Source organism: Periophthalmus magnuspinnatus, chromosome 17 (assembly GCF_009829125.3).
Source record: "Periophthalmus magnuspinnatus isolate fPerMag1 chromosome 17, fPerMag1.2.pri, whole genome shotgun sequence".
In the NCBI taxonomy this organism is placed as follows: Eukaryota; Metazoa; Chordata; class Actinopteri; order Gobiiformes; family Gobiidae; genus Periophthalmus; species Periophthalmus magnuspinnatus.
In genome coordinates this window covers 13,322,308-13,336,291 of record NC_047142.1, presented here as the reverse complement: position 1 = coordinate 13,336,291, position 13,984 = coordinate 13,322,308, and the positions used below count along the sequence as shown (strand labels likewise).

At 42.4% G+C, this 13,984-nt stretch overlaps 1 protein-coding gene across 2 annotated transcripts in view; it reads left to right on the top strand.

The window, feature by feature from the left end:
* Positions 1-9,624, top strand: part of LOC117384734 (cadherin-6-like) — a 34,825-nt gene extending 25,201 nt beyond the window's left edge. Inside the window, exons 6-11 of one of the 2 annotated variants that reach the window (XM_033981887.2) lie at positions 560-810; positions 2,888-3,024; positions 4,102-4,223; positions 5,487-5,604; positions 6,212-6,463; positions 6,988-9,624. In XM_033981887.2, coding sequence (XP_033837778.2) covers positions 560-810; positions 2,888-3,024; positions 4,102-4,223; positions 5,487-5,604; positions 6,212-6,463; positions 6,988-7,523 — 1,416 coding nt within the window. In that variant the 3' untranslated portion in view covers positions 7,524-9,624. The remainder of the gene's footprint in view (positions 1-559; positions 811-2,887; positions 3,025-4,101; positions 4,224-5,486; positions 5,605-6,211; positions 6,464-6,987) is intronic. The other variant, XM_055228648.1, reaches the window with a different exon arrangement.
* Positions 9,625-13,984: the final 4,360 nt, after the last annotated feature.

The following is a 13,984-nucleotide window of genomic DNA, read 5'->3' as shown; positions in this document are numbered from 1 at the left end:
GTGAATGTATTTTTTGAGAAGAAACATCTATAACAGAATAAATAAATAAATAAATAAATAAATGAATAAATGAATAAATAAATATAAATAAACAAACAAACATACCTGGACATACCTGGTCTTGTGTTTTGTTTCATTCACACATGCTTGAGTAACACTTTATTATTAGTCTGTTTACATCTCCAAAGTTCAGAATGCTCTGTTCCTCATTGTGATGTCATGAAGTGGTAGTTTTCAAGTTAACAGCTCCTTTTACCTTTAATTCAAAGATGGCAATTCGAGGGCTGAAATGATCATGGAGCTTAAATATGCAGGGTTTTCGTGTTAAACATGTGTGAATGAAACAAAACACAACTCCAGGTTTGGTTATGATGAGGACACATTGTAACATAGATCAGAAAATAGTGCAATATGGGACCTTTAACATTCAAGCAAAACCATAACATCTCCATCTTCGAACTAGTTACATAGTGCAAAAACAGATTAAGTTAAGCAGATGGCAGACACCATCAGAAAAGTTCCACGGTGCACCTTTAACTTAAACCCCTCTCTCCCTCAGCCTCTTGACTATGAGCGCAAACAGTCCTACACGGTGGAGATCCAGGTGCAGAACACTCACATAGACCCGCGCTTCTCCTCCGTCGGCTCAAACAACATGGCCACGGTGCGCATCAGTGTGGAGGACGTGGACGAGCCGCCCCTCTTCGACAAGCCCTGGTACGAGCTGGAGGTCAAGGAGGACGCGGGGGTCGGGTCAGCTGTGGGGGCGGTCAGCGCGGTGGACCCGGACGGAGCGCGCAGCCCGGTCAAGTAAGGAACAAACACTCACTGCTCATGTATACATACTGTGTAGGTGATGTCATCAATATCCCTTGGGGTGTGAAGGTAACTAGAGGCACTGCGCTGTCTGAAGCTCTGTTACTCAAGTTAGACTTTAACTAAACCAGGACTACACCAGGACCAAATCGGGACTACACCAGTACTACACATGTACTACACCAGTACTACACCTGGAGAAAGCCAGGACTACACCAGGACTAAACCAGGACTACAACAGTACTACACCAGGAGTAAACCAGTACTACACCAGAACAAAACCAGGACTACAACAGTGCTACACCAGGAGTAAAAGAGGACTAAACCAGTACTACACCAGGAGTAAAAGAGGACTAAACCAGTACTACACCAGGAGTAAAAGAGGACTAAACCAGTACTACACCAGGAGTAAAAGAGGACTAAACCAGGACTACACCAGGACTAAACCAGTACTACACCAGGAGAAAAAACAGTACTAAGCCACGACTACATTAGGACCAAACCAGGACTACACTAGTACTATACCGACTAAACTGGGACTACACCAGGAGTAAAACAGGACTAAACCAGGACTAAACCAGGACTGCACCAGGACTAAACCAGGACTGCACCAGGATTAAACCAGGACTAAACCAGGACTAAACCAGGACTAAATCAGGACTAAACCAAGACTAAACCAGGGCTAAACCAGGAGTACACCAGGATTAAACCAGGACTAAACCAGAACTAGAAGAACTTATCCAGGTCCACAGAAGAGATGGAATTTTTAGTTGTTTTTTTTAAAATCCCGTTTAAAAATGGAGTAGAGAAGGAAGTACAGATAGCTGCCCTAAAATATAATAGGAGTAAACAATTTATAATAATATAAAAAAATAAAAAATAAAATGAAATTGTACTACATTAACAAAGTAAAGTAACAAAGTACACTCACGTCTTCCACTGATGTGCAGCAGAACTTGTGCCCACTGTGCCCACTCATCTGGACAGAGTAAATACAGAGCAAATATTCTTCAGCCTAGTGCCTCTTAATTAAAACCAAAGCCACTGAAGCGGGTTGGAAAGGCTGTTCACTGGGGACTATAATTAAGAAATGCCACTGCTGTATATACACTATAATATATTCATCCTTTTTGATATGAGCTATAGAGAGTACTGATTCACAATACAACTGCAGACGGTAGAGAGGACAGAGAAGCATCGATGGACTTCAGTTGTATTATGTATGGAGATGTGGCTGTGGAAAGGAGGAGCACAGACTACACAGGGACACAAAGCACTTCAAATATCATTGTATTCTAAATATAAGGGTATTCTTTCGCATCACGATTGCTCTCCAAAATTAACTGTAAGAGAATAGATATAGTATTTTTAGTCCTATTTAAGATTTTATATCGATTTTACATAAGAAATTGTGAACACATTACGTTACATATTCAAAAATACACAAAAACATATATACAAAAAATAAAATAAATATAATACCATTAGGTTAAAATGTATATACTTGTATAAACAGTATTACATTAAACTTCTATCTTGCATTTATTAAATTACAGGCAAATGTAAAATGTATTTTTTTGAGCTTTTGTCCATATTATAACACTTATCAAAAACATAGCTGGAGTTTTGAGTTCGCTTCATTCACACTTGGGTCAGCTGCCCCTGAGCTATAATCAAAACATGCGGTTTGAAATTTCCCAGGATTGTTATGTCACAAGTTGAAACCCTGTGCAGTTTTTAAGTATAATAGACTCAAGACTTGTTCTAAGCATTTCTCCTGTCAAATTACGTCCATTAACTGCTTAAACGGGGCATGTCAGGGTTTGTTGGCCAACTTTTTCTTCCATGGTAATTCCTTCTACTGCCTGTAGATGGAATACACCAGATTCCAGTAGGGCCACTTGTTTTTTAAGATAAGTTTAATTTCATAGTGTGGGACATTGTAGGCTAATCGATAACATTATCATTGTAACAGACCCTCCTTCAATTAAAAAAAACAAAAACAATGTTGTTTTGGGCTCAGTAGTAGTATTTTAATAGTGTGAGATTTGATATATGCTTGGTGATGCAGGTATGCCATAGACCGGCGCACGGATTTGGACCGCATCTTTAACGTCCACCCAGGAAATGGCTCCATCTTCCTGCTGCGCCCCATCGACCGCGAGGAGAGCGCCTGGCACAACATCTCCGTCATCGCCTCCGAGTTCAGTCAGTACCATCACTCCAGAATATTCAAGAAAAGCATTAACACATTTAATATAAGGACATGCAAATGATCACATATGAACGGAAAATGATTGTTTTGGAGGAGGGTTTCTTAAACATTTCAAACCAAAATACGGCAAGAAATGTTATACCTTATAAGGAAATAAACGAGGTCTAAACCAAGAGGAAGATCAAAACATAATCTTGATCGAGACTATAGACAGACCGATGGCCTACTTACGAATAATCTAAAATAGGCTTAAGGCTAATTATACTCTGCATTCTAGACATATATGGACACACATGGAGGCTTCTGTGTCTCCTCTCTTCTGCCCATTATCTGGTCCATCTCTACAAAACAGGTGGAATCTTGCCAACAGAGCTGTACATGAGTTACCGCTAACCTAATAGTGGAGCCTAAACGTTTTAAAACAGTGACTATAATCAGCTGAAAAACAAATAAATGCTTCTCTCATCTTTTCTTGACTCCTTTCCAAAGAATGCAATCTAAAATCTGCCGTGGGCTCCTCTGTGTTTGTTTATACACCGGTCTATTTTGTCCGCTTTGGTTAATTCTCCAACTCTATGATTCTTTACCATAGGGTCGGGGCACAAAGTAGGGCCCAAGCAGCAAAATCAGAAGAGTATAATACATTTAGTATGAGACTGGGCCCCAAGTTACCTTTTACAGAAAGCGTCGGGCCGCAAGGTGAAAAAGATTAAGAACCCCTGCTCTAATTGACTTTGTGCGCCCTCTGGTGTTTTAAGAGAACACAGCCTTGGCATTAGAAATGTTTGGAAGTATAGATGCACCAATTTATTTACGTACAAAAGTGGAGCGTAAAGGAGCTTTAACTTCTTCAGTATATTACAAAACACAGCTTAATTATTTCCTAATGCATAAACCACTTAGCATGAGTAGCACATCTACTTGTCTCCATGTGGAATAAGTTTAATTCCATAGTGTGAAACATTCCCAGCAAAGCAATGACATCTCCATGGTGACAAGCAGGTGACGGACCCTCCATCTCTTTGTACAATGTATATATTACATGATATATTGTCTCTGTTGTCTCACAGATAACCCACGACAGAGCAGCACTGTCAACGTGTACATCAAGGTCCTGGATATTAATGACAACCCCCCTGTGCTGGCTACTACCTACGAGACCTACGTGTGTGAGAAAAGCAAGGCCGCACAGGTAATTGAACCAGGACTGAATCAGGACTGAACCTGTGCCAAACTGGGACTGAACCAGAGCTAAACCAGGAATGAACCAAGTCATACCTCATGAACAGACCAGGCCTCATGTGAAAGCTCAGAACCTCCAGAATTCACTCACTGAGCTGCAGAGGCTGCACTAGCACTGGTTCTTGATTGGCTGCAGGTGCTGGGGTTTATGTAGTGACCATTCAGAGCAGAGAGAGTCATTTTATGTTTGCTTGTTTCCAGTTTAGTGCCGTACTGTGGAACATTTTAGGCACAGCTGTAACATCTCCATGGAGATAAGCAGGTGGTGAACCAGTTTCAGTTCCATAATGCCCTTTAAGTTGAGCACACATCCATATTTCAAACACATCTTCATCTGCTCCATCTGTTTGGAGCCAATCATTTAATTAACGAGATGCAGAGGTGTATATGAAATGCTAATTACCTCTCTGCTTTAGCTGAGCCGGGGCACAGGGCCCACCGCAGAGACAAGTACAGCTCAGCGGGAGATATATTCATATTTACATAATCCTCAGCAGCAGCAGATTGGTACAGGGGCAGAGGGAACAGCTGTAGACACCCAAGAAATGTTTAAACAAATATGAAAGATGCAATGTAGGTTAAAGGTGCAATATGTAACTTTTCTGGTGGTGATAGTGAGAGTCTCCATGGAGATGTTATTTCTTTTTTCTGGAATGTTCCGCAGTGTAATAATAATTATATCTGGCGTTTTGTTCCTATGAAATACTTTTTTTTTTAAAACAAAAAACATTTTTGTAGTGATGGGCTCGCCTCTCCACAGAACAGTATCTGATTTTCAATACTTTTGACAACTCTACCTGGTACAAATGAGAACCTGATCAGTATTTAAGAATGTCTTGTTTTCAGTCTAGAACCAGACACAAGCAGGTGGCGGACCAGAAAAGTTCCATGGTGCCCCTTTAAGTTCTGCCCTTTCCATATTTTACACACATCTTCATCTGCTCCATCTGTTTGGGACCAATCAGACCAGACCAATCTAAGACCAGACTGGAAACCAGATCAAAACCAGGATTTAAATGAGGACTATGTCAGGGCTGAATCCAAGACTAAACCATAACTAAAGAAGATTAGTGAGTTAAAACAATAGAGCAATGAAGCTAGAGGTGCCTGTATGCAGCCGTGTGTACACAATCAACGTAAAACTACAGAAAACTAAATGATAGCCAGATAAATACATTTAGTAAATATTCATACTCGGTCTGTTTTCTTGCAGAGGATCCAGACAATCAGTGCTGTGGACCCGGATGAGCCCTCCTCTGGACACCGCTTCTTCTTCAGCCTGGCACCAGAGGGCGCTCACCGCAGCAACTTCACTGTGAGAGACAACGGAGGTGAGGCCACATCCTGTACTGCCATCTGCTGTCCACAGTAGATGAGTGCAGTTTGAGCTATGTACTTTCACTTCTATTTCAGCAGCTACTACTACTATCATCACTACTATTACTTCACTACAGTTGAAGCGTTAGATTCCAAAGTCTTGTACTACTTATGCAAAAAATTTTGCTTTTTGCGCTGGAATTTGTAAATTCTGTTTTTCCCATAGATTTTCCAGGAAAAAAAACATTTGAAATCCTGATAGAGCTAATCAGCTATGTGGTTTTATTTAAAATTTGTTTCTGAAATTTTTTAAACTACTTGCCAGATTTTAAGTATTTGGACTGAAAACAATTGTGTTACAGACATTAATTAGCACATAGCTAGTTAGCCTCTGTCCGGCCTTTAAAATCTAAAAGTCTTTGGGAAAAATGAATGGGGAATTGACTTCCATTAACTCTGCAGAGTTTGACTGTTGAACTGCTGAAACCCAATCTAAAACAAAAACTAGGACAAAACCGGGACTAATTATGACGTACAGGACCACGCTGACCACGCTGACCACGCCAGGATGACTAGAGCAGCTTCATTTAAACATGGCCTAACTCTCCCTCTCCTGTGCAGATAACACGGCGGCCATTTTGACTCGGAGGAACAGTTACAGTCGACTGCAGCAGAGCGTGTACCTGGTTGCCGTGGTGATCACAGACGCAGACTACCCCATGCAGAGCAGCACGGGCACGCTCACGGTGCGAGTGTGCACGTGTGATCGTCACGGCAACATGGAACTGTGCAACGCTGAGGCGCTAAGCAGCAGCCCGGGGCTCAGCACAGGAGCACTCATCGCTATCCTGCTATGTGCTGTGATATTGCTCAGTAAGTACTGCTACTGTTACCACTACTGATGTACTGCTGTGTGCAGTTTTACAAGTCGGTGATTACTATATTGCTACTGTAATCACTGCAGTGTGACGTTAAACTACTTAGTAGATACTACAACCACGGCAACTTTGCTGCTCAGTAGCTGTTACTACTGCTGCTTTATTTACTCCAATTGTATGTTCTGCTGTGAAAGCATTTCTGCTAATAATATTGTACTGTACACAGCTGAGTTACTCAGAAGGTACTAGTGCAACTATTACTACTAGAAGCACACGAAACTTTTGTGTGCTGCTATACTTACTAGTACTTCTACTCCTGCTACTCCTAGTTACGGTTCTTTTAACTCAATAAGTACTTAAACAACTACCACTACACACTACTACTGTGACTGTACTACTTCTGCCCACAGCCTTTGTCACTAGCAACCTGTTACAATAATGATTTACATGGATGAGATAGTAGTGTCTTGTCTGTAGATACAGCATCAGTATTTTCTTACCTCCTTCTCTCCCTGTCAGTGATCGTGTTCTTGTTCGCGGCGCTGAAGCGGCAGAGGAAGCAGGAGCCTCTGATCATCTCTAAAGAGGATGTCCGGGACAACGTGGTGAGCTACAACGACGAGGGCGGAGGAGAGGAGGACACCCAGGCTTTCGACATGGGTGCTCTGCGTCACCCGGACTCTGCTGCTGTCCTGGAGGAGCCCGCCAAACAGAGACGTGACATCATGCCCACCGATACCCTCCTGTACCCACCCCTCCGCAGACATGCCCCATCCGCAATGCTCCTCCCCCCTCTCGGCCCACGCGACAACAACGGCGATGTGCGGGACTTTATCAACCAAAGAGTCCTGGAGCACGACTGCAACCCCACAGCGCCCCCATATGACTCTCTGGCCACCTATGCCTACGAGGGAGCAGGGTCAGTGGCAGAGTCACTCAGCTCACTCGGCTCCGCCTCCTCTGAAGCGGACCAGGACTACCAGTACCTGAGCGAGTGGGGCCCGCGCTTCCGTAAGCTAGCTGACCTGTACGGCGCGGATGACGACTTCTGCTAACAGACAATCACACTGGAGCTTTAACCTGATGGACAGGTGGACTGACAGGAACAAAAGTGACAGGAGCACAGATCCAAACATGACGTGAGCAGAGATTCAAAAGGGTGGTCTGGAATTTTGTCCTTCTAAAGATGGCCCACTCCCAGTTTGGAGAAGCACTCTGGAGCATTGTCAAAATATGTGTAGAAGAGACATATTTGGCTGTGTTATAATGTTAACATAGCTGGAGCTGTGCTTTGTTTCATTGCTTCTGCCAGCAGAGGGCGCAAACAATCCAAATATTCTGTGCTCTAAAAGCCATGTGATATTTATCTATGTGATTATTATTTAAATTTCCAACGAAAGAGTTCGGAAGGAAGTTTTGTTCTTTTTGTATACCTTTTATAAATGATGAAACTTTGAGGTTGGATTAAAAGTTGAATAAACCAAAAATCTTAAGTTTAAAAGTATGTTAAAAATTATGTTATGTTTAAGTTCAGAAAAAAATAGGTTGGGCAATTAATCAATTTGTAACTGAGATCAAGATTCAGTCATGTCTAACGGCCAGTGATCAGTGTTGGTGTTTTTAATGGAGAGGCCTACAGCATTCCTACAACAGAGGAATGGCACTGATTAAAAGTTTGTCTGGTTTATGTTCAGGAAATCTATACTGTAAGGGCATTTTATTTTATGTTTAAATAAAAATGTAATCAAATTGAAAACTGAGATTGATCAATTTGAGGAAAAAAATCTTCATTCATTGTTTTTTTGCCCTATCGCCCAGCCTTTGAAAAAAATCAATTCTATACTCTGATGACGTCAACCTGCATTTTTTTTTTTTTTAAAGACAAAACATTAATATTCTAAAGACCCTATATTTTGATAAACCTGCTTTTTGAGCTTTTAACCTTGCGATAATCTTGTTTTCTCATCAAAAACAGAACAGAACTGATTTACCCCCATTTTTGATCTGGCAATTTCCCAGCTAAACTACCAGCAACGTGCAGAGAAGGTGTATGTGTGAATAAAGCCAGAAACCATCGCTGTGTGGTTTCGTTGGTTACGATCTTGGTTTCCCTGGTTACACTCAGCTATTGTGATCAAACGCAGAGCCAAATGCAGGTTATGTGCGAACAAAGTAGTGCCCCCTGCAGCCAACAATGTTCTGGGACTGGTGCATGTGTGAATGGGGCTCATTGCTGAGAGTGGAATTTTCTACCTGGCAATTTTCTGGGATCTGTGTGTGAATGGGATTTAAAAGTATGTTTACAAACCTGGATGATGCAGGAGTGATCACTGCCTTTGTATTTTTATTTTATTTTTTCAGAAATGCCCAAAATGACATTGTTATATGTTTTGCTGTTTAATGATTTTATTTTAATATTTTTGCCCTGGTTCTTGTCTGGCAGTTTGCTTCTCCAAACTGGGATTGCCTTTTGGAATGTACCTGAAAACAGTGGACTATCCTTCGTTTACATTTTTCAGAATTCCTGAAGGTTTCTTACATGATTTTGCCCAAAAACTAACTTGACAACCATAATTATTTTTGACATTTGACGTTGATCTCTTAAATTTGATTTCATCTGGTGCTTTTTCACTCCAAACTATAAGAATCTCGGATATAATTGAAAAAACTGGACCTGCAGATTGGATTTTCTGCAAATTAAAAATGGAGTTATGATTTTCCTTGCTCCTGACCTGACCTGCCGACCGGTGCATGCGGAGCTCCGATACACCTCATGGATTTTTATTTCAAATGTTGGAACGTTGGAACATTTGTGACTTCTGACGAACAAGTGGACCACAATCTTTTTGAGCAAAGTGTCCTTGCGCCTCCTTCGCTTCTCGAACAGGCCTGGCAGTACCCGGGGCTGACCAGAAGGGGGCGATGACTCTTATACTTCACTGCTTTTTTAATGATTCTTTTGCGTCTTGTACAATTGGAGCATTCCAGAGGAGTACCCAGAGAAGTACTTAAAATGAGTACCCAAAGGAGTACCTGGGTGGATTCGGACACAGAGTATCGCTGATCAGCTTCTGTTTAACGCTGCACACGAGTCTTGGACTGTACATGTGTTTTGTTTTTTTATAAGCCGTCTGTTTGTAAAATAAAACTTGAATTACATTTGACACCTGCACTTTTGTTTCTTTAATGTGTGATTGGACTGAAACCAAAAGAAAAAAATCTGTGAAACATTTTCCTATTTGGGCCAATATTTATATTTCACAGTTTTCTGTTGAGAGTGTGTTGTTGGACTGAGTGCTGCACTATACTCTACACATGTCAGGTTCTATGGCCTGGGTGTAGTTACAAGACTGGAGGAGGAGCTGGGGTAGAAGGTTGGATTTCTTGCTAATTGGTTTGTACATAACAGCATCCAGCAACCTCACTGTTTGTGTCACTACTTCCTGTCCAGTTTTATTTATGAGGTTTTTGCAGAGTCACACTAAAATTATACTATTTATACTATACCATTTAAACAAAAGGCAGTGGAAAGAGCGCTGCGGGTGGATGTCACAGACAACATGTTTAAAACTACTTTAAAAAATGAATACTTCACTTGTGTTTAATGCTAATTCTAATTTTGAAGCATAATACATATTAAAACAACGCCACACACTGAAGTATTCAACATATAAAAGACAATTGTACAGTCTTTTAGGTAGGCTAATTTATGTTTATTTTACATTTTTAATAAAAGTGACTGTTAGCTTGGAGCTGCTGTACACGGTGGCATGTTCCCTCTAATTTTTCACAAGTCTGAGCAAACACACAAACTCCCTGAGTGGTCCCATGGACCACTGTGAGCGACATCAGACGTGTGCACTGTGGTCATGCTGCATCGCATCCATCCAAGTTAAATGGTTTATTAAAAGAATCAAATTGCCGCATTTACATTTCTGTTATAAGACTTTTAATTACGTGCTTTAGCCACTTGACAATGAAAATGACAAAAATCTTGCTCATGACCTGTGTAGTATGTCAATGCTATTGAAAGTATAAATATTTAATTTTAACTATGGCAAAACATGAGCTTCCAACCAAACCAAGACAACTGTAAACTCCAATGTTGAAAACACACTTAACATGATAAGGCTCTGACTTGTATTATGAGTATAAGCCATTGTGTGAATCTTTTGCTGTGACTGAGTGAGATTGTCCTACTGTGTCTGGGAGACAGTCTGTTAACTCTTTTTCAGTATATGACACGATCATTTGATTTTTACAACTCATGAACTAGTGACAGTCAATGACCAATACACACTGAGAGGAATCTGTATCTGCACAGCTGCTCTATTACTGTACATTTACATATCAAAACACAATATATAATGTGTATTTGTATATAAAATATAGTCAAAACAAGTGGTATGGGTCAAAATAAATATATATTTACAAACCACACACTTCAAAATGTAAACAAACACACATGGGAAAATAAAAACACACTGTACATGTGACAGTCATTCTGTGACAGGGGCTCAGTGGTTAGAGGTTGAAGGATCGAGTCCCGCTCGGACCAACTTCTGTCATTGTGTCTTTAGGCAAGACACTTCGCCCAAGTGGTGTGTGTGTGATGACTGGTGGTGGTCGGGGGGCGCAGATTGGCATTAGCTAATACTAATGATTACACATAATACACATTTGACCCACAATTAAGTCAATAGCAGAATAAACCACACTTACCGATCAGGAACAGCATCCAGTCCATCAAATCATAAAGTCCCTCTGCTCCTGAGTCCACCATGAGATCTTCACTCGGTTCCACGAACCGCTCCGGGTCGAGATGCCTCTAGTTTAACTTGTACAAACATCCACAGTGTCCTCGGTCGCGTACTTTCTTTGTTTTGTCCGTTTCGTCACGTTTAAAACAACTACATCATGTTTAAAACTACTACAAAACTACAAAAATTACGCAATTACGCGGGCGTAATTTTACGCGCGGATCTTTGCCCGAGGGCGGGCCGTCGGAACGTTAAGGGGTTAAACAGCACTAATAATCATTAGCGAGTTTTCACTCCACATCGGCCACATCGGCCGTGTCCCAATTCGCCAAATGCACCTTTTGAATGGTCCCTTCGAAGTACTCTTCAAAGTGTAGTTTGAAGATTCTGGTCGAGAATCTGCCCTCCTCAGTGTAGCCGCCATCTTGCTGAAGTGGGACAGGCCCACACCACGGACCGCACTTCCACCGGTGTCTTTGCGCGTACGTTACATACATTATGTACATTATTTTTTATTATTTCGTCGCACCCGTTTATTTCTGTTTAGATTGAATATCAATGGGCAAATATAACGTTCAAGGTGATTTTTTCTCAATTGTAGCTACTTCATAACTTTAACAAAATATACCTTGTGAAAACATAATAACAGAGATCATTTTTACATTCATAGTCTATAAACCAGAGAACACTGATTAGTTGTACATAAAGTTGGGACATTGCAGTTTAACAATTCGGTATTTGCGCAGGTTTCATTTGATCTGTGGCTAAACCACTTTAATACCAGTAGGGGGCGCTGTTTACCTTCTATGCCGTGCCAGTTCATTTAATTTTAATATTGTAAGGTATTTTCTAGCAGTGCAGCGCTACATCAAACTTAGTAAATCAAGCTTCATTTACTAGCGCGAAGGTAAAAGACACATGCCACCAGGGGGCGCACACCTATGGAATGCACCTGAACTCATGAAGATGTTGTGCAGAACTCCCACCCACACACACACCCACACACACACACCCCAACCCACCCCCACACACCCTCAAACACACCCCCACACACACAAACACAGGAGGGACTATGGAAACTGTGGAATTACTATTAACTAGTCACCTGGCAAATCCAAAGTTAATACCTTTGTATTTTTAAACAGGATATCGGTCTCTACTCCTACTGTGCAATCAGATTTGTTTATTTTAGTGATGCTTGAAACAAACTTGCTCATTGGTCACAAGGAAAATTCTTGTGACCAAGAAAGTTTAGTGTGCTGCTCATTGAAACCCACTGAGACACAGGCAGAAACATGCAAACTCCACACATAAAAGCAGTGCAGTGTACACAAATGCTACAATAGTGACCTCTTAATCATGAAAACCAGGTACTGGAAGTTAATGTGTTATTAGTTTGTAACTGTTATATATATTTCACAAGAACTATTCCACTGAACAAAGTGCATTGAACACAAAGGACAAAAACACTCAATTGGCATTTCACAAGAATCACAAAAACAACATGTATGCTTTAAGAATATTATATTATTTGAAAGATGTTTTAGTTCATGTTTTAGTTGATGGGGGAAACCGGAGTACCCGGAGGAAACCCATCCAGACACGGGGAGAAACATGAAAAACTCCTCACAGGCCTTCCTGTGAGGCATGAGTGTTGTCACTCAGCCACCGTGCTGCCTACACACAAAAACAGAGAAGAGGGGTTGGTCTGGTCTGCTGCAGGAGGAGCCCTCGTCACCACCAGCTCTGTGGGAACAGACACAAGAAGAGGGGGAGCAGAAAACTTTTTTTTTTTTTTTTTTTTTTTTTTTTCCACACAAACACAAAAAACACACTATTTACAACAAAACACCTATGTACAATATGATACAGTGTCATAGTTAGTTGACACCTGTGGAGTCCCAGGTCAGAAATGATAGAATACGGGACATGAATGATCTGAGGGCCCCTGGAATAGCAGCCAAAAGCGTAGCAGAGGGAGCAAGGAGAGTCTTAGCAGGAAGAGCAGAGAGGGCTTTGGTAGGAGGAGCAGAGAGGGCCTTAGCAGGAGGAGCAACGCGGGGCTTAGCAGGAGGAGCAACGCGGGGCTTAGCAGGAGGAGCAACGCGGGGCTTAGCAAAAAGAACATGGCAGGTGTCAACAAGGCGAATAGGGAGGGGCTTAGCGGGGGGAGCGGTGCGGGGGTTGGCAGGGAGAGAAGGGAGGGGCTTAGCAGGGGGAGCAGGGTGGAGCTTGGCAGGAGGAGCAGGGGGGGGCTTTGGACGAGGAGCGAGAGAGGCAAGGAGGGTCATAGGAAGAGGATCCAGGAGAGGCTTAGGGGGAGGAGGCTGGAGCTTAGCCGGAGAGGCAGGTGGGAGCCTGAGTCCACAACGAGGAGCATGGGGCATGGCGGGAGTGGCAAGGAGGGGCATAGCAGGTGGAGGCTTGACAAAGGGAACAGGCTGGGCGTTAGCAAGACAAATAGCGAGGAGCTTAGCAAGAGGAGTGGTGCGGGGCTGAGCTATGGGAGCGGAGGGGGGGGTGGCAGGGGCAGCGGCGGTAGGCATGGTGGGGGCAGTGGGGAAGACCTTTGCAGAAGGAGCAACAGGAGGAACAGGGCGGGCCTTAGCAACACGAATACGGAGTGGCTTAGCGGGAGGAGCATGGAGGGACATGGAGGGGGCAGCGAGGAGGGGCATGGCGGGGGCAGTGGGGAGGGGCATGGTGGGGGTCGCAAGGGCAGCGGGAAGGGGCATAGCCGGAGCGGCGAGAAGGGG